At 40.6% G+C, this 21,643-nt stretch overlaps 1 protein-coding gene across 1 annotated transcript; it reads left to right on the top strand.

The window, feature by feature from the left end:
• Positions 1-505: 505 nt before the first annotated feature.
• On the top strand, positions 506-21,061 carry LOC136388347 (pre-mRNA-splicing factor SLU7-like). Its single transcript, XM_066360248.1, is given in 7 exon segments — positions 506-833; positions 6,364-6,433; positions 9,178-9,254; positions 9,257-10,440; positions 10,442-10,778; positions 10,781-10,943; positions 20,992-21,061. Coding segments are annotated over 7 exon segments (2,229 nt in total).
• Positions 21,062-21,643: the final 582 nt, after the last annotated feature.

The following is a 21,643-nucleotide window of genomic DNA, read 5'->3' as shown; positions in this document are numbered from 1 at the left end:
ATCTGTTTTTGTACATGTTAATTTTAAAGAGACTGTGCAGATGTGAGAATAGTCTCCTTGGAGTTTTGGGAACAGGCCCTGGATCTAAACAGGGATTTGGAATTAAAGTCACATGTGTAGTATGATTGACCAAATAATGGCATTATTTGCATTATTGATTTGATGACCACATATAGTAAAATTTACAGCAAAAGTGACATAAAAAAGATGGAGGACTAGGAGGTCCCAGACTTCATCCCTCCACAAAAACAATGAATTTACAATTACTCACTGATAAAAATAGCTCTGGGAGAGCTTTGGAGTACAATGAAGAAGCTGCAGCAATGTGTGGAACACAAAACCAAGATGGCCCTGGCAGTTTGAACCGTAATTTGAAATAGTGGTGGAGGGATCTCTCTGTGTGTCTGATTAGTCTTTTCTCTACCTTTCTTGTTTGAAGTTCGGCAGAATTGGCTGGTAGTAAAGCTGGGAAGGACTCAGCTTTCTCACTAGTAGAGAGCCAGTTATGGTTTCTGGTGGGCTGTCTTTATCAACACCTACAGGAAGATCCCAGAAGTCTTTGCCAATGAGAACTAGATTAGCCCTCACCACACCATGCTTACCCTCAGTGTTAGTGCCAAGGATGCTTGTAGTCTTCACCAATGCTGACTGCTCCCTGAAGCTGACAGAGCTACCTAAAGTCCATACCACTGTGATCCCCCAGAACCAGAGTCACTACATCCTAACATCCACCCAGAGCAGAAGGTCATTTTCCACTGAAAAGCCTGGAAGAAGTGATTGCTCCTTCAAATGCACAGACACTAATGCAAGATTACAAGAAACAGAAAATCAAGGTAGCATGACACCGCCAAATGAACATAATAAACTTCTAGTAACTGATCCCATAGAATAGAGATCTGTGAAACTGCTTGACAAAGAATTCAAAAAATTTTCAAAGAATTTTAGCAAGCTACAAAAGAACAAAGATATACAACTCAATAAGAAACAATACATGAACAAAAAGAGAAGTTTGAAAATGAAAGAAATATGGGGGAAAAAAAGAAATTCTGTGACTGAAGAATACAATGAATAAAATGAAAATATGCAATAGAAAGTTTCAAACAGCAGACTCCAACAAGCAGAGAATCTGTGAACTTGAAGATAGGCAAAATTATCCAGTCAGAGGAGAAAAAAGAAACAGAATGAAAAAGAGTGCAGAAAGCCTACAGGCTTTGCGGGACATCATCAACAAACTAAGTTACTCACTATGGAATCCCAGAGGAGAAGAGAGAGGAAAATGAGAAGAAAGCTTATTTAAAAAAATTAATGGCTGGCCTGACCAGGCATTGATTCAGTGGATAGAGCATCAGCCTGGGACACAGAAGATAAAGAATCGAATCAAAAAATGGGCAAAAGAAATGAATAGACACTTCTCCAAAGAGGATATACAGATGGCCAATAGGCATATGGAAAAATGCTCAACATCACTAATCATTAGAGAAATGCAAATTAAAGCCACAATGAGATATCACTTCACACCAGTCAGAATGGCGCTCATCAACAAAACAACACAGAATAAGTGCTGGCCAGGATGTGGAGAAAAGGGAACCCTCCTGCACTGCTGGTGGGAATGCAGACTGGTACAGCCTCTGTGGAAAACAGTATGGAGATTCCTCAAAAAATTGAAAATCAAACTGCCTTTTGACTCAGCTATCCTACTGTTAGGAATATACCCTAAGAACACCAAAGCACTGTTCCAAAAGGAGAAATGTACCCCCATGTTTATGGCAGCATTGTTCACAATAGCGAAGATCTGGAAACAGCCCAAGTGTCCGTCAGTGGACGAGTGGATTAAAAAGCTTTGGTACATATATACTATGGAATAATACTCCACCATAAGAAATGATGACATCGGATCATTTACAACAACATGGATGGACTTTGATAACATTATACTGAGTGAAATAAGTAAATCAGAAAAAACTAAGAACTATATGATTCCATACATAGGTGGGACATAAAAATGAGACTCAGAGACATGGACAAGAATGTGATGGTAACGGGGCGGGGGGGAGCAGAGGGAGGGGGTTAGGGGAGGGGAGGGGCACAAAGAAAACCAGATAGAAGGTGACAGAAGACAATTTGACTTTGGGTGAGGGGTATGCAACATAATCAAATGTAAAAATAATCTGGAGAGGTTTTCTCTGAACATATGTACCCTGACTATCAATGTCACTCCATTAAAATTAAAAAAAAAAAGCTACGGTACATATACGATATATACAATGGAATACTATGGGGCCATGAAAAAGAAGGAAATCTTACCTTTTGCAACAACATGGATGGACATGGAAACTATTATGTTAAGTGAAATAAGTCAAGCAAAAAAGAAAAATATCATATGACCTCACTCATTTGAAGAATCCAATGAACAATGTGAACTGAGAAACAGAATTGAGACAGAGGAGAGATCAAAGGGACCAGAAGGAAAGAGAACAGAGGGAAAGGGGATGATAGGATGGGATAAATCTGAAGGGAAGGGGGGAGGGCACTTTGGGGAGGGGGGCAAGGGAGATGTTGAGGGGAATATGGGGAAGGGGGGATGCATTCTGGGCAACACTAGAATCTATGTAAACACAATAAATTAAAATCAATTAAGAAAATTGGAAAGCTTAAAGAAGTTGTCCTTTTGAAATACATGGGTGACCTTGGCTGTAGACAAAGTCCAAGACAGAGTTAACAGATGAGAGATCAAGAAAGAGATGTCCAGCCTGACCGGGTGGTGGCTCAGTGGATAGAGCGTTGGACTGGGATGCAAAGGACCCAGATTTGAAACCCCGAGGTTGCAAGCTTGAGCACAAGCTCATCTGGTTTGAACAAAGCTCACCAGCTTGGATCCAAGGTCGCTGGCTTGAGCAAGGGGTTACTCAGTCTGCTGTAGCCCCACGGTCAAGGCACATATGAGAAAGCAATCCATGAACAACTAAGGTGTCGCAATGAAAAACTAATGATTGATGCTTCTCATCTCTCTCCATTCCTGCCTGTCTGTCCCTATCTGTCCCTCTCTCTGACTCTCTCTCTATCACTGAAAAAAAAAAAAGAAAGAAAGAAAGAGATGTCCAGCAGGTAGCAGGAAATACAGACTGGGGATTCCTGAGAGAAGGCAGGTATTGAAGTGGAGACTGGAGAGTCATCTGCTAAGAGAAGATCTTCAAAAGCAAAGAATGAAGAGGAAAGAATGGGAAACTATGAACTGAGGCTTTAGATTCACCTTCTCTCAGGCATAAGGAAGAGAAAGAGAAAGGAATAAAGCCAGCCTGGGGTGTTAGGAGGAGAACCAGCACAAGGACTAAGAAGCAAACAGTAGAGAGGTACGTGTCATCGGGTATGAATGTAAGTTTGTATTACATTTGTTTTGTGTGCAATGGAAGAAGTGTGAAAGGACACACACCGAATTATTAGGATTGGTCACTTCTAAGTGAAAAAGAGGACTTTCCCTGTTGTTGTGCACTAAGTTCTACTATTAACTGGCATTGCTTTTATAATTACTACTCCCTGCACTTCAGCTACAAAGTAGTAGTGATAAACCACTTCTCTCTCCCACATATTTTCACCTCCCTCTCCAGCCATCCCTCTTAGCTCCTTCTCAGCCAGTGTCCCCGCCTCTCCCTAGCACAGCCCTAATCTCCTCACTCCAGCCCTTTAAACTCTCTGCTCTAACTTCCTCAAAGTGTTGGTCAGCTACTTCTTGCAGAGGAGGGGAAACTGTCCCAGAGCCCATATAAAAAGAAAGTTTGTTACACTTTCTAGGATTTTATTTATGGCGACTCCAGGTTTCTTCCCACCTACTTATTGTTTCTACCATCAATGACATCTCTACAGGAAGACCTCCAAGATTACCACTATCTGGCTTTGATTGAGGCTTTACTCTGACCTAAAAAAAATAAAAAAATTAATGACTGGCCTGATCAGGCATTGACGCAGTGGATAGAGCATCAGCCTGGGACACAGAAGACTCGGGTTCAAAACTGTGAAGTTGCCGCTTTGAGTGTGGGCTTGTCAGGCTGGAGCACATGCTCACCAGCTTTTGTGTGGGGTTGCTGGCTGGAGCATGAAATCATAGACATTACCCCATGGTCATTGGCTTGAACCCAAAGGTCATCATTGGCTTGAAGCTCAAGGTCGTTGGCTTGAGCACAAGGTCACTGACTTGAGCAAGGGCTCACTTGCTCTGCTGTAGCCCCCACCCCCACCCCCGTCAAGGCACATATGAGAAAGCAATAAATGAACAACTATGGTGCTGCAATGAATTGATGCTTCTCCTCTCTCTCCCTTCTTACCTGTCTGTCCCTATCTATCTCTCTTGCTAAAAATAAATAAATAAATAAATAAAAATTCATGGCTCAAACCTTCCCAAATTTTGGGATGAATATGTACATGAAAATGCCTGAAGCTCAAAAAACTCCAAACAGAATTGACCCTCCTCCCCCCAAAAAAGACTAAACTGAGACATGTTATTATTATTCAATTTTCAAAAATTAAAAAAAGAAATCAAGGATAAGTGGAGGTGGGCAAAGGGAGGGGAACAAAAAGGGACTTTGCTTGGGTCTCTGGGTGCATGATGCAGTCAGTGCGAAGATGATGTTTTTATTGATTTTTATGCTTAAAACGCCTATGGTTTTGTGAAGCAATGTTACCACAATAAATTCTAATAAAAAAATAGAGAGAGAGATTTTTGTTTAGAAAAAGAAAACAAAAGTTGTAGTTCTGGGAATCCCTTGTATGCAACCAGGAAAACGATTTTCAAATATGAAGGACCAAAGTAACAGTCCTTCCTGGATCCTTTAATGTAAAAATTATGTCTTCTTTATGTTGTAAAACTACTAGCATGTAGATCATAATTAAAGGGAGACAGGCTCTGCTGGGAAAGTTTCAAGGGTCAAAAGCAAATAGTGGAACACCTGGGTTAGCAGATTTATGAGACACAGTCTTCAGCAGAACACAAAACCTTTAAAGATATGAGAGAAGAAGGGACAGGGAAGCTGACAAGTCACCTTGTCACTGACAGCCACTCACTCAGTTTTGGCAACATTTTGGGTCTCTTTTGTTTCCTACTAAGAGTCCTTCCTCATCTTCTCCAGGACAGGAGCACACTGCACCTCTACACTCTATAGCAGTCTCTTATTTCATTGAAGATGCCCAAATATGAATTTTTCAAAAGGACTTTTACCCTGTAACTGGAACTAAAATATGAAAAGTTGTTTTGTTTCTTTACACTAAGCACAAGGTAGAGGTTCTGATCTAAATTCACTGAGGAAAAGTGGCTTCAATAAAGTATTTCCTAACTCAGCAGATTGACTGAAATACACCCTGAATCACTGAATGCCTGTTGCTCCCCCCAGTCAAGCTGTTTGCTTATGAGGGGCCTCTTGTGTTTGTGTGTAAATTTGCCACATTCTTTTATTAGCTTATGTCCTTAATGAAATGTTATGTAATCTGATAAAATATATATGACAACTTCCAGAAATATTAAACAAAGGCAAATTACTAAGAAATATGCTGTGGCAAAATGGCTACAAAGCACTGAGGGATAAAAAAAAATTCTACCCTTAGACAGCTTGTCAGTTGCCTTAAAATATCAAACACTAAAAATAGCAGAAGATGCACTAGGAATGGGGTTTACTGAAGAAAACTGATTCAGAGCTGAAATCTGGAGTCTCAAAGAAAATTTCTTGCCCTGACACCAACCAACTGGTGAATCAGTGAACATTAATATGTTTTGAGATAAAGCAAAACATTTAAGTTATAAGTAAATAATTTCTAATGATTCCTGCTTTAACTGATTTTTTTTTTTTTTTTCTGTGAAGGAAACACCGGTCCTATTTGCAGAGAGTAACCTAATGCCGGGTGGAGTCCAATAACTAAAAGGCCTCGGTGGTGTTAAGCACTCAAATAGGTTTGGAGATGCAAACCCTCTGAGTTAGGCAGAGAGTAACATAAATTGCTTTATATAAATGAGGAAGAGTTGAAGTTCCCAGGGCAAATCAGGAGGGAGGGAGTGAGGAGGAGAGGTGGAAAGAGAACATGGGAAAGAGGACCAGTGAAATGGCAGAAGGCTTGGAGCTGCAGAGAAAGAAATGGCCAGTGACTAAGGCTTCGTGGGATGGGGGCTGAAGACTTCTAAGAACAAAGATGTACAAAATAAATATGAAGTTACTTGTATTTTCCTTGAGGAAAGTATGCCTTACTTCATTTCTTTTGAGTGCTCTTTAACTGTTCTCAGCATTTGAGTTATAACACTAGTGAACAAATTTCTGCCTTTATAATTGTATCCTACTGGGAATTTAAAACTGATAAAACTTGTTAATTTCCCCAAACCTTCAGTCAAGTCTGTGTCATCTACCACCTGCCTAATTTGTGGGAAAGACACCCAGATCTGTGTCAGACTGATGGGGTGAGAACAGAAACAGGGCAGCTAGATGAGTTGCAGAAGCAGGAGTTTCAAATCAGAGATGATAATGGTAACTCAAGACTTCAGGACTTGATGAAATATTGAGGAGGGCTTCTTTCTTTCTTTCTCTCTTTCTTTCCTTCTCTTTCCTTTTTTTCTTTCTGGTTTTTGGACTTTCTACAGGTATGTAATGAGAGTCAAGGTAATCTGATTTAGATCACAAGATAACGTGACCCTATTGACACCCAAATCACTATTGTAGACTAGAGCTGCCTCTCTTGATCTAGCAGCAGCGCCTGTGATGCTTACTTAAGGTTGACAGGTTTATTTCTTTTCCTTAAGCTACGTACCAGTTCCCTGGAGTCTTCCCCTCCCTCCTTCCTGAATTCATTTTATACAGCATTCCTATGTGCTCCAGGAAGGGCTAGTGCAGGTGATGGTTATATAGTTGCCAGAGGTAGCTGGAAATCTATTAAATTTCCTGGTGACTCTTGGATTAGTAGTCAGTGGTTTCAAACTTTTTAAAGTTGGGGCACATGTAAAATCCTACAAGTAATTGTGGTGCTCTATATACAAATTTCTGAGAAATATATTATAATAATTAAGTCAAATATTAAGGAAAAAAATATAAAGTCCAAGCGTGCTTTTATGGTAATTAAATGAAATAAATATGACAAAATTAAATTTATTCTGACATTAAAAAACATTTTTATGTTACATTTTTAGTTATGCCTTTTAGAACTCATAAAAAGGGGTTAAAAAAAAACAGCAAAAAAGTTATCTTTTTTTATATATAGATACATTCTTAGGAAGATTTAGTAAATTCAGCAGATCTGGAGCAAATATGTTAAGTTTTTTCATTCTTGTGTTTATGAGAAACATGAGCCTGATGTGTCCTAGCGATTTCCTCAATGTTTGTGCATATATTTGAAAGGCAAACTCTCATTTCCTCATCAATACATTGAAGAATTCCTCTCTTTTTACTCTTAATTGTGTTGAGTGCAGAAAACTTCCACCATACATATCATCTTAACCTTACACCAAACAAAGGATAGAAGAAACTTGCCTCCAGTCTTTCCGGGGAACATTGGGGTAGTGTAAACAATCCAGCACCACAGCTTAACAGCCTTTTGCAACCTAATCAGGCAAGTGAGGTGGGAGTTGGGCAGACTGTTAGCTCACAGCCAATTCCCATACCTCTGTCCCCCAAAAATCTAAACTCCAAAAACTCTGTTGGTTTTTTGGTCCCCAACAGGCACATATTTCTTTGGAATATCATAGGGCACACCTGGAAATCTTCTAGGGCACATCAGTGTACCCTGGCGCACACTTTGAGAACCACTGGATTAGCTTTTCTGTCCAGGTGGCTATGTTTACATACTCTGGGAAGTATGTGTTATAGATCATAAGTGACATATTGCAGCTATAATAAAGTTCATTGTGCTCTGGTGTTGCAAGAAAATGACCCCAATGAAGGAGACACTCAGACAACTTAATTAATAGAGGAAGGAGAATTTATTAGTAGCTGGTGGAGCACATGGGCCTAGTAGCACCAAAGCACAGGCTCCCCAAATTAGATTTCCTTATGGGTTATGTAGCTTTCTAGTATCCAAGCAATGGACACATGATTCTTTTGTTTAAGGTTTCCCAGGACTCAAGTGGGGAGGGAGTTATGGTGGGGTCAGCAAGGAAAAAAAGGTTTCTGGATCACTGGTCTTAACTACATACAGATCCTGCTATTCTTGCTTTGTGGTGCAAGTGGCTCTAAGCAACCATTTAGAGAACTATGAGATATAGTTAATTTATAACTGGCTGACTCAGTTATCCCTGTTAGCTCCTTTTCCTTGTATTCTTTTGGTTTCTCCCCCTCAAAGCAGGAGGGAGGCTTGCTCCTTCCTCACTGGGAATAGTTTTATTTGTCTTCCCTTAATTCTAAAACAACAGAAGGAAACAGGCAGTCCATTACCTAGACTTGTCAAAGAGTGGTTAGTTGTGCTGATAGTCCAATCCTGAAAAATGAACTCTATATTATTCCTGTTTCCTGCTCCTCCCTCCCCCTGCTCCTGGGGTGGCTGAAGGATTACTTCCTCACACTCTAGTAATTCAGGTTAAAGTGACAGCTTGAGAAAGAAGGAAAGAGGTCAATGATCAGTTAGTTCCTTGGAGTGTAAACTCCTCATGAACAGAATGACTGTCAGTTTTGTTCATTGATACATTTTTAGCAGGTAGCTGGAAAGGCAAGGCAAGCATTAAAGAATGGTATATCTTGAGATAAAGAAGAGTTTGAGGATTGCAGGCAGCCCACGGCTGGGCTTGACCACTTTTGCACGTCCCCTCCTCTCCAGCCGGGCAAGACTGAGCTCACACCTGGGCCTCAGCGGTGGCCAGACAGCTTCCACCCTTGCAGACAGAACCAGGCTTCTGTGTCCCGCAGCTGCCCACCCTCGGGCGAACCCTCAGCCATGTGGGTGGGGGTGCTGCAGCTCAGACCCTAACACTCACTACTGTAGTCTCAAAAGCTCCCTCCTTCTAAGCAACTCTGCTCTGAGTGCCCCGGGAGAGCTTTTTTGGCTGGTGTCCTGTTTGGCTGGTGTCCTGCTTCCCTTTGCTGGGAGTCGGAAGACTGGCAAAACTCGCAAGATCTCGCGAGACCCAAAGAGTTGTTAGTGCGCATGTGTCCCGCGGTGGCTACCAGGAACGCTAAAACAGAAAATAAAAGTGGATGGGTTGGTTTTGTTTCTCTCCAGTGGTATTGAGGCCCCCCCAGAGACAAGACTGAGAGGAGGCCCGGTAACAATATCAGCTGCAGCTGTAGATACCGTTAATACTGCCCCCTGTCGGGGTCCAAAGGAATGAGTTTGGAGGAACCGAAGAAGATGACCAGAGAGGACTGGCGAAAGAAGAAGGAGCTAGAAGAACAGTGAAAACTGGGTAATGCTCCTGCCGAAGTTGATGAAGAAGGAAAAAACATCAACCCTCATATTCCTCAGTATATTTCTTCAGTGCCATGGTATATCGATCCTTCAAAAAGGCCCACTTTAAAGCACCAGAGACCACAACCAGAAAAACAAAAACAGTACAGCTCATCTGGAGAATGGTACAACAGGTGTGTAAAAGAGAATTCTGTAACTACTAAGTACCGCAAAGGAGCATGTGAAAATTGTGGGGCCATGACACAAAAAAAGAAAGACTGCTTTGAGAGACCTAGGTGAGTTGGAGCAAAATTTACCGAAACTAACATAGCTCCTGATGAACATGTCCAACCTCAGCTGATGTTTGACTATGACGGGAAGAGGGATCAGTGGAATGGCTACAATCCAGAAGAACACATGAAAATTGTAGAAGAATATGCCAAAGTTGATTTGGCAAAACAAACACTGAAAGCCCAGAAACTCCAAGAAGAATTAGCCTCAGGAAAATTAGTGGAACAGGCTAATTCTACAAAACACCAGTGGGGAGAAGATGAACCAAATTCTCAGATGGAAAAAGATCATAATAGTGAAGATGAGGAAGAAGATAAATATGCCGATGATATTGACATACCTGGACAGAACTTTGACTCAAAGGGATGGATTACCGTTCAGAATCTCAGGATTCGAGAAGATATTGCAAAATATTTGTGGAATTTAGATCCAAATTCTGCTTACTATGATCCCAAAATGAGAGTGATGAGAGAGAATCCCTACGCCAATGCAGGAAACAATCCCGATGAAGTGAGCTACGCAGGAGATAACTTTGTTAGATATATGGGAGATACCATTTCAAAGGCTCAGACACAGTTGTTTGCATGGGAAGCCTATGACAAGGGATCTGAGGTGCATCTGCAGGCCGATCCTACCAAACTAGAGCTGTTGTATAAGTCCTTCAAAGTAAAAAAAGAAGACTTCAAAAAACAGCAGAAAGAAAGCATCCTGGAAAAGTATGGTGGCCAAGAACATTTGGATGCCCCTCCAGCTGAATTGCTTCTAGCTCAGACAGGAGACTATGTGGAGTATCCAAGACATGGGATGGGTCATCAAAGAGGAGGACGTGAAGATCCACAATCACACGCATATCTGGGGATCTTACTGGAAGGAAGGCCGATGGGGATACAAATGCTGTCACTCTTTCTTCAAGTATTCCTATTGTACTGGAGAAGCTGGGAAGGAGAGTGCTAATTCAGAGGAATGTATAGTAAATGATACAACCGGAGAAGAAGCCAAGAAGAAACCTCAAACCCTCATGGAGATGCATCAGGAAATACTTAAAGAGGAGAAGAAGAAAAAGAAGAAGAAGAAGCATCGAAAGAGCACCTCAGATAGTGATGGTGAAACGAAGAAACACGAGAAACTGAAAAAGGCACTGAATGCAAGGAGGCCCGCCTTCTTCACGTCCAGGAGCTCATGCAGGTTGATGAGAGGAAGCGGCCTTACAACTGCATCTATGAAATGCGGGAACCCACCGAGGAGGAAATGGAGGCTTACAGGATGAAGCATCAGAGGCCAGATGACCCCATAGCCTCTTTCCTTGGATGGTAGGGCCAGTCACAGATGGTTGCCCACAATAAACACAATAGATTAAAAAAAAAAAAGAAGAGTTTGAGTTACAGAAGACACTTTGATACTCTTTAAAAATAAAAAAACACAAAACTTAGAGCTAGATTGGAATTTTGTTTGAGCCATTTGCTAAGAATATGGACTTGGGCAGATTACCTAAATTTGTTGTTGTTCAGTTTTTTGATTTATAAAATAAATTTAATTTCTATTCTAACCAATAAGCTTGAGCTATAACCCTCGTTGAAGCTTGAACATAGATAGATGTGTCAGACGATTGATAGGATTTGCCCAAACAATATTCACTTACTTGGGTTTGAAGAGCCATACTGGAGGCAATTCATTCTTAGGGAAACAGCCAAGCATTCCACTGTGGAACCTTGTTGCTATGCTACTCAAAGCTGTCATCAGTCCAACCCATCTACCCATCTATACATGTCTTAGTTCAAAGGAGAAAAAGACTTTGGATAAAAACTGAAGGAACAACTCAATATTCAGAAGACTATTAAGCCATAGTCATCATTGCCTAGGAGCCCTCTAACAGGCTCCATCACATAAAGGAGAGGGATGTTGTTCCCCACTTGATCAAAGATTGATACCTGCTCTGGCACTTTGAGGGGCCTCCATGGTGGTGACAGGGCTTGCTGGAGCGGTGGCAGCACCCGGGGGGCAGGATGGGACTTCGGTGTATTGATTCATTGTACCTGGCAGGAAGCAGAACCCGCTGGAGACCTTCATGCCCGGGGGGCCATAACAGTACCCAATCCAATATGCTTAATGGACAATATTTGACATGCCTAGTAACTTCTAGAATTACATACTCACAGGAGCAACAACTAATGAAACTTAATTTCTTACCGTTGCTGTGAACTTTGCAGATTCCTGTATGGGGAAGTTTGGGTTAATGAAAATAGAAATGGTCCTATAAATTTCCTGGCACCTAGTACGTGCACAACAACTGTTATTTATTGTTATTCCTTGACATCATTCTCTAAACAGTAGCATTGATTACTCTTTCCTTAGTGCAGAGTAGTATGTTTTTTCTAACTTTAACTGAGAATTTATTTAACTGAAATTAATTTAACTGAAAAATTTAGGCATATGCCAATATCACTATTTTAGAAAAGAATGGTAGTGGAAAAAAATGTCAGCTGTATTCAAGAAATATTGATAATTACATGGTTCTAAAACAAATACTTGGAACCTACCACAGGAACAAAAAATTTAAATATATTTATTTAGATATATATTTTGTCCTTATTATCTGAAATATATTTATAGTGAGGCAGTAAGATATATTTGAAAGAAAGAACAAATTTTGAAATGTAGGGTTTGTAGAGATATTCCTTTTTACATTATATATAATTTAGAAAAAGTTAATTTTTCAAATGCTTGTCAAAATTATTTGAAAGATAAATAAATGTCTAATAAAACAGAATTAGATTTTAACTGATAACTGGGAGAAGAACTTTCTTAACCCTTCAAGGTTGCAAAAACTACCCAAAGCTACATCATATCAAATGCATTCAATGGAGACATGTTTCACACATATCACTCTTCTTTTAAAACTGAAAGGGGTTTGCCTGACCAGGTGGTGGCACAGTGGATAGAGCGTTGGACTGGGATGCGGAGGACCCAGGTTTGAGACCCTGAGGTCGCCAGCTTGAACGCGGGCTCATCTGGTTTGAGCAAAAGTTCACCAGCTTGGACTCAAGGTCACCGGCTCGAGCAAGGGGTCACTTGGTCGGCTGAAGACCACGGTCAAGGCACATATGAGAGAGCAATCAATGAACAACTAAGGCGTCACAACAAAAAACTAATGATTGATGCTTCTCATCTCTCTCCATTCCTGTCTGTCTGTCCCTATCTATCCCTCTCTCTGATTCTCTGTCTCTATAAAAAAAACAACAACCCAAAAACAAACAAACAAAAAAACTGAAATGGGTTTTATAATTTTGCTGAAGAAATAATATATCTATTTTGTCTTTGTAGTTATCTTTTTGTATTTTGGAGCTAAGACTTTTTTCTTTCAGATCTCAAACATCTACATAGGCTTTTTGTCAGAGATCTAGACAGTGACAGAATGACCCCAATTAATAAAAATTTATAAAATAGTAAAAAAGAAGCCAAGCCCATTCACAGCCTGTACCCACAACATCCCTGTGAAATAAAAGTCGAGAGGATTTAAATTAAGGTGTTTGCCAGAAAAGCAGAAGCTAATAGTCAACAAAACAAAGCACAAAGCTGTAAATTCATCAGGAAGAAAATGCAATTAACACTGAAGATGTGAATGTGGAGGATAGTGAGAACACTTCACAAAAATGTAGGGAGAAAGCCGCCAGGAGACTGCAACAAACATAAAATTAGCAGAAATAATAACAATGATGCAAGAGGTTTGGACTCTGTCATGACAAATAGCAGGAATTGAGATCAAGAAGTTTCTAGTCTCATTTTCCTGCTGTATAACTGCCACTCAGGATATATGGATCTACTGTTGAGGGCTTTGTACATGACCCCCGTAGACAGACTGGAGACTTAAAAATAAAACAGATTATGTTTGTTCTTGAAAGCAGAATGGGGCCCTGGCCGGTTTGCTCAGTGGTAGAGCATTGGCCTGGCGTGCAGGGATCCCAGGTTCGATTCCTGGCCAGGGCACACAGGAGAAGCGCCCATCTGCTTCTCCACCCCTCCCCCTCTCCTTCCTCTCTGTCTCTCTCTTCCCCTCCTGCAGCCAAGGCTCTATTGGAGCAAAGATGGCCCGGGCGCTGAGGATGGCTCTATGGCCTCTGCCTCAGGCGCTAGAATGGCTCTGGTTGCAACAGAGCGACGCCCCAGATGGGCAGAGCATCGTCCCCTGGTGGGCGTGCCGGGTGGATCCCAGTCAGGCGCATGCGGGAGTCTGTCTGACTGCCTCCCTGTTTCCAACTTCAGAAAAATACAAAAAAAAAAAAAAAAAAAAAAAAGAGAAAGCAGAATGGTAGGAATAACAAAATAGTTTTAAAATTGAATGCTTTTGAGTTTAACTTTAAGAAGGGAGGAAAAGATGACAGTAGTTGAAATGTTTCAAATTCTCCCTCCATTTGAAGGGTTCTTACAGTGTTCTTAGATGAAAACTGTCAAAGTAAGAATGTCCAAACCTATAGAGAACTTTTGAGTTTATCTGAGCTAAACTGACGACATGCTGGCACACAAGATCTCAGTGATGCTTCCCAGAATGACAGTTTGAAGGTTTTTTATGCATTTGTAATTAAAAAACGAAAGTAAGGAAGATTTCATGAATGGGGGAAAAGGAAGGCAGGGAAATCTCTATGTTTGGACTACAAGATAGTTAACAAAACCATGTGTTCTGAGGGTGGTTCTGCTTCTGAAGATCTGAAATAACTTTCCCTCTACCCTCTGCGTTCTTAGCTGAGACTCCTGTCATAAAAGACAGATTAACAAGAGAAAAACAAACAGAACAGAAGTTTATTAACATGGATATCTTATGTAGACAAGGGAGATAACCAGAGAAAAATGAGTAATTTTTGAAGTGGCTTAGAATTCAGGATTAAATACCATCTTGACAGGGAAAGGAAAGGGGTGTGGAACCACTGAGAGAAGAGGAAGTGGTTTTTAGGAAAGATGAATGGACCCTTAAGAGAATAGATGGGAGGTGTGACAGTTGTGACAAAGTTTGTGTGGGTGTGGTATTGACTTCCAGTCTCCTATCCTGTGATAACAGTTATCTTCCCTGGTTGATGAAACTCCCGTGGAGGGGGTTATGACAATTGAGTTACTTTTGGAATATCCGTTTTCGGGTAGAGAAGAGGAGAACAGAGAAAGCCACTCCCTGCATTTGTTGTTTTTCAAGTGCCTACAGCTCTAAATAATTAATATACCACAGCAGCATGTTTTGGAGAGGCATATTCTGCTACTCACCTCTGTCTACACTTTCTTCCCAAGATCTCAACTGTGGTGTTATATCACCCCTAATCAAACTTAAGTTTCTATCTTGAATTCTGATCTCTTCCTGAACTCCAGATTAAAAACCCAACAATATTGAAATTTCTATTGGGACATGGGATAGAAGTCTTGAACACAACATGTCTAGAACAGAACTCCAGATTGCAACCGCTCTAGCTTGTTCCACTTCCAGTCTTCTCCACCCTAGGAAATGGTGTCCTCCTCCACCCTGCTCTTCAATCAAAATCCTAGGAGCCACCCTTGATTCTTTTCTTCTTTCATCCTTCTCCTCCAATAAGAAACCAAATTCTATCAGCCATGCTGCTACATTTCTAAAACAGATGCACTCTCTCCATCTCCATCATTGCCACCCTAGTCCAAACCATCATCTCTTGCTTCACAGCCTGTCAGAACCTCTATACTGGTCTTCTCTCCATATAAAGCCGGTAGCCACAGCCACCATCACAGCCGCCCGGCCCATGCAGGTTCCCATTGGATTCAGACAGTCGGTAAAGAAACAACAGAGCCAAAAACTGATGGGCCATCATCTTTAATCCTAGCTTGCACCTGGCGGGCAAGTAAAAACACACTGTGGGCTCCAAACCCCACTCACATTCAGTGCTCAGAAAACTACTGACTTATCTGAGTTTTCCTAGTGTAAGGCCAGGAACCGCCATCGTGGCCATTCACATGCAGGTTCGCATTGGATTCGGACAGTCGGTAAAGAAACAACGGAGCCAAAAACTGATGGGCTGTCATCTTTAATTCTAGCTTGCACCCGGTGGGCAAGTAAAAATACACACTGGGCTCCAAAACCCACTCACATTCAGTGCTCACAAAGCCACTGACTTATCCGAGTTTCCTAGAATCAAAGGTTTCTAGCTCACCAGCCTTATTCACCTCTGTTCCCCATCTCCTTCCTTCTCCAGCGTCAAACTGCACAAACTGGCTTCTCACTCAATACTCCGCCACCTTGGCTGCTTCTCCTGGCCTACTCCATGTGGCCTCCTTCTGCTCTCTGCTCTGCTCCCTCTGCTCTCTCATGCTAATCATCTCAGGAACCAAGAGCGCAAGCTCCCGCTCCGTCCCCATTTTATAGTGTAGAAATCCAAACTCTTAATCCAATATACAAAATAGGGAAGTCTCTAATACAAAGTCACTTCTCTGAGGCATGATTGGATTGTCCCACCCCACATCAAAAAAGGGTAGGAAAGGCTTAATCCCAAAACCAAGCCCCAGGCTACAAGGATTCTGCCTGCCTTTAGCCCACCCCAACACACATTAATATCACCTGGGCGACGGCCTCCTCGTGGGCAGCGTAATCTTTAACAAAGTGAGCATAATACATTTTATCTGCCCAACACCTAGAATCAAAGGTCTCTAGCTCACCAGACTTATTCACCTCTGTTCCCCATCTCCTTCCTTCTCCCTGCACAAACTCTGCACAAACTGGTTTCTCACTCAACACTCTGCCATCTTGGCTGCTTCTCCTGGCCTCCTCCACGTGGCCTCTCTCTAATGCTAATCTCAGGAACCAAGAGAGCAAGCTCCCGTTCTGCCCCCATTTTATAGTGTAGAAATTAAAACCTTTAATCCAATATACAAAATAGGGAAGTCTCTAATACAAAGTCACTTATCTGAGGCATGATGGGATTGCACCACCCCACATCAAAAAGGGTGAGAAAGGCTTAGTCCTAAAACCAAGCCTCAGGCTACAAGGATCCTGCCTGCCCATAGCCTGCCCCCAACACATATTAATATCACCTGGGTGACAGGCTTCCATGTGGGCAGCGCCATCTTTAACAAAGTGAGCATGATATATTTTATCTGCTCAACAGACACCCAGTCCAGATGAATTTTGAAAAGTTTTATTAGAGAAGGAGATTTATTAAATATGCCGGCCGCATATGGCTGACACAGGGCATCTGCAAGCCCAAATCATGCAGTCCCAAAAATAGTTCAGGGGCTGTTTATATACCCTTGATCACAACGGGCAGGGGAGAACATTATGTCAGGGTACAAGCTGGCAACAGTTGTGTAGGGGATATACAGAAACATTAAGACTTTCAAAGTAACACAATCAAAGATGTTTACAAATCTCTCAGGGTTCATCTTCCCTCACTAGCCTAGAGATATTTTACCCTCAAGATTCCAGGGAGGGGGAGGAACTATAATCAATGCAATGTGGTATGTAAATTCTGCTTCCTATTGAAAGAGAAGAAGTTTCTAGGTTAATCTTTATTTTAGATTTAAAACTGAATGACCCATTGTTCTTGCAAGCCAGCAACTTCTACATTCTTCTCCCTCCCCTCCCTAAAATAGGGATGGGACAGGAAAGCCTGATCTTTCCTCCCAGAATATCAATATCAATTTTTAGCCTTTTGCTACCTTACAACAATCCCCACTGGTTCTATTTTCTAAGTCAAATTCTTGACTTAATTTTCTGAAGAGTATGAGGCTGTTGTCTAGGGATTTTAACTTATAACATGTAGCAGATAATTTAACAGACAGCATTAATAGCAATACAGTTCACTAAAGAAACAAATATTACTAATTAATTTCCTGTAGACTGTACAATTTCCTTTTGCAATTTATATAAAACTAATTGGCCTTTGTAACAATTTACCTTTTCTTGAACAAACCTTGCTATAAAATTGATTAAACATGATACAAGACAATATTAAAATAAGAGGACTAATCGTCTCAGATAATAGGATTGCTAGCTAGGGTGACTAATTAAACATTCTTTGAAAACCAGTTTTCTGACTGTTCAATTTCTTTTTTCTCTGTACAAACCTGCTACAACCTGCACAAACCTTCTGCAACTTACATAAACCTTTCAACTTTCATGAACTTTCTTATCCAGAAATAACTGGCTTTCATAACAACTTGTTTTTCCTTTTTCTTTCAAAAGTATTTCTATACCTTATACATTCTATTATCAAAACCATACAATTCCTTTCTAGTCAGAACTCTTAATTTTAAAACCTTTAACCTTTAGTGACAATTAAGCTGGCTTTTGTTTTACCCTAGTTTCCCTTTTCCCAAAGTCTGATAAAAAGGAGTCCTTAGTGAGTTTCTTCATACATTTGCCATACGTAGATCAACTAGCTTCCAGTTTGTGGTTGGAGTAGGACACGCCAGTTTTTCTACCTTAGCAGCAGTGAGAGTTGTCAGAATCATGGTGTGTGGACCTGTCCATGTGTAAGTCAGTCCTTGGGTGATGTACTTGATCTCCTGGTAATGCTGAAAGCACCTCTTGGACAGTCTTTGAACAGTTTGCTGAGTAACCTGTAAATCCTGCAAGTACTTAGAGAAAGGGTTGTTATGTTTCTTTTACTATTTGATTCATGTAATTTATTCGCCTTGAACCTTTGGGTACCTGTGGGTACAATGTAGCTTTAAATTAGTTTCTAATTAATATTGGGTTTCTTTCCTACTGCTTTGAGACTGTGGACAGAAATGCATGTCCAATACTAGAATGGGCAAACTAAACCTGGAAAGAATTCTATATAGCAATTTCCTAACAATTGTCAATTATTTTATTAAAGTCTATTTTAAACATTTACTGAGAAAATTCCTCTTTTCCCTGTTTTTTTTTTTTTTTATAATTTTCTTATTTTGCTTAGTATTCACTTGAGCATAAACTAAACATTCAGATATTATGCCTTCTGTAATAGATTCTAAGTTTGGCTTTTCTAATTATATCCCTTTCCTGTTGGTCAAATCCTTTTTCTAATTGGATTCGAATAAACCTTTAGCAGTAAGGGTCCCAAGACTCCACTGGTTCTGGGTGGCGTCTATTAATTTGAATTACTATGTTCTGATTTTGAGGCAGACTGGAAAAATATACAATTAACAATAAAATTCAATAGCTAATGTTAACAAATACTATAACAAGCGTCTTAATACAATAAAGTGACTAAAGCTACTAGATTATTAAACAAAAATAAAATTCTAACTAATATAACAGGATTCAAAATAAAATTATTACAGTCACAAATGTTCTTAACATGTTAACGTAATTTCACTAAGTTTATGTTGACACTATTAGTGCTTTATATTATTTGCAAATGTAGCCTAATTTCTATTTCAGTCTGAGAAATGTCCTAAAGAACAGGAGTTACACATATTCAGGAAAAGTCCACAAGGCATTGGAGTTGTGGTCACATTCTACACTTTGCAGCTAGAGTCCAAGTCCTAATGACCACTGCTTCTAGTTGGAATTAGAAGCAGGTCCCAGCCTATAATAGACATGGGGCATTGAGACAAGAGGAATAAAGGGGACACTATACATTAAATAAAGCAATAAAATCAGACTATCAATACCCACAGTAGAGATCTTTGAGGGATAAATAAAACTCATGTATTCAGGCAAGGCATAGTAAATGGCTCTTGTGTTCACAAGAAATGACATCAGTTTACTTGCTACTTGGAAGAAACACCTTAGGCTCATGAACGATGTTGTGAGATGGGGCCAATGGCCAGCCTTGGACATCTTTTAACCTTTAGTGGCAAATCCCAGTATGCTGGGCAATGTCAGGTCACCGGTAGTTGGAGCAGGACTGAACCCTCCCTCCGTAGAGCAAAAGGGCAGTTTACCTTCTCATGTCCCTTTTTCCACAGCAAAGACATGTTCCCCAGTGGGGCTAAGAAGCCTGTCAGGCCTCAGTTCAATGACCTTTCTTTCCACTCTTGAAGCAGGGCCCTGATGGAATCTTATGAGCCCCTTTTGGGGCATTGGAGCCTTTTAAAGGGTATATGCCAATAGCTGGTATTTTCCTGATCTCTTTTGGGCCTATTTGCCTTTTCTGTTGCTACCTTGGTCATTATAAATCTTAAAAGCCATGCTCAGAAGATCTTGCTGAGGGGCTTTGTAAAGCCAGGAGCCACCATTGTGGCCATTCACATGCAGGTTCGCATTGAATTCGGACAGTCGGTAAAGAAACAGCGGAGCCAAAAACTGATGGGCCATAGCCTTTAATCCTACCTTGCACCCGGCAGGCAAGTAAAAACATACACTGGGCTCCAAAACCCAGTCACACTCAGTGCTCACAAAGCCACTGACTTATCCGAGTTTCCTAGAATCAAAGGTTTCTAGCTCACCAGCCTTCTTCTCCTCAGTTCCCCATCTCCTTCCTTATCCCAGATACAAACTCTACACAAACTGGCATCTCACTCAGCACTCCGCCATCTTGGCTGCTTCTCCTGGCCTCCTCCACGTGGCCTCCTTTAGCTGCTGGCTCTACTCTCTCCGCTCTCTCATGCTAACCTCAGGAACCAAGAGCGCAAACTCTCGTTCCGTCCCCATTTTATAGTGTAGAAATCCAAACCCTTAATCCAATATACAAAATAGGGTAGTCTCTAATACAAAGTCACTTCTCTGAGGCATGATTGGATTGTACCGCCCTACAGCAAAAAGGGTGGGAAAGGCTTAATCCCAAAACCAAGCCCCAGGTTACAACGATCTCCAACACACATTAATATCACCTGGGCGACTGCCTCCTCGTGTTATCTTTAACAAAGTGAGCATAATACATTTTATCTGCCCAACAGGCTTGAGAGCCCTTTTCTGTTTATATAAACTTTTGGAAAAAGACAAAAGCAATGTTATTAGCTGGATCAATTCAAGAAAAATAGGTTTGGGTGTCTCCTTTAGAATTCCAGAGTCTCTTTGCTGCTAAATGATTCAGTACATTAGCATTCAAAAGAAATTTTAACAAAAGCATGATAAAATAGATTTGCAGGAATTCCAAGATATGACTTAGTACTGAACAATATTGTTTCAAAATAATAATAAACTAAACATTACATAGAAGACATTATTAACAATTCCTAACATTTAAACTAAGACTCCAATATTACAGGGCTATAAAACAGCAAATAGAAAAATTAACAAAAAACCTTAGAAACAATATATACATTTTAACACAGAAAATATTTTTACAGAATAAGGGATTCTTGGTATAAACTACCCAGCTGGTAATGAGATATTAACTTTCTTTTGCATGAGGGGCGGGTGGATGCCTGAGGGAGAGGCAGACTCCTTGAGATCTTGCCGCTTTTACCTTTTTTTTATTCCTGCAGTTTTTCCTGTAGCCCAGTGGTCCCCAACCCCCGGGCCGTGGATCGGTTCCGGTCCGCAGAGAAAGAATAAATAACTTACATTATTTCCATTTTATTTATATTTAAGTCTGAATGATGTTTTATTTTTTAAAAATGACCAGATTCCCTCTGTTACATCCATCTAAGACTCACTCTTGATGCTTGTCTCCGTCATCTGATACATTTATCCGTCCCACCCTGACATGGCCCAAAAAAGGTTGGGGACAACTGCAGTGTAGCCAAGCCTCTTAGCAAGACAATGAGGTTCAAGCAGGACTTGAACCAATTTGCCACCTATAAACTAACTGCCTTTCTTTGAGCAATTTTCACAAAATTACTTTCCCAATAGTGAGTTGCTTTAGCTTATATGAGGTTTCCAATATTTCCTGCAATTAAATTACTATTCTATTACTTATGATTCTATCACTCCTTCTGGAGCTGCAATTTAATTTAAGAAACTGCCAATTAACTAGCAAGGTCCACACCTATGGTTTGTTAATTTCTAAATTCTGTTTTCTCTCCTTAGAGATTTTTTTTAAAAGCAAAGTCCTAATTTTTAATTCTATTCCTACCCTGTAATTTCTAAATGGGAAAAACCTCTTTTGGTCAGTAGGCAGATATTTGAAATTAATTT

Source organism: Saccopteryx leptura, chromosome 1, assembly GCF_036850995.1.
Source record: "Saccopteryx leptura isolate mSacLep1 chromosome 1, mSacLep1_pri_phased_curated, whole genome shotgun sequence".
Taxonomy (NCBI): Eukaryota; Metazoa; Chordata; class Mammalia; order Chiroptera; family Emballonuridae; genus Saccopteryx; species Saccopteryx leptura.
Note: the sequence above shows the minus strand (reverse complement) of the source record. Positions and strands in the feature narration are given on the sequence as shown.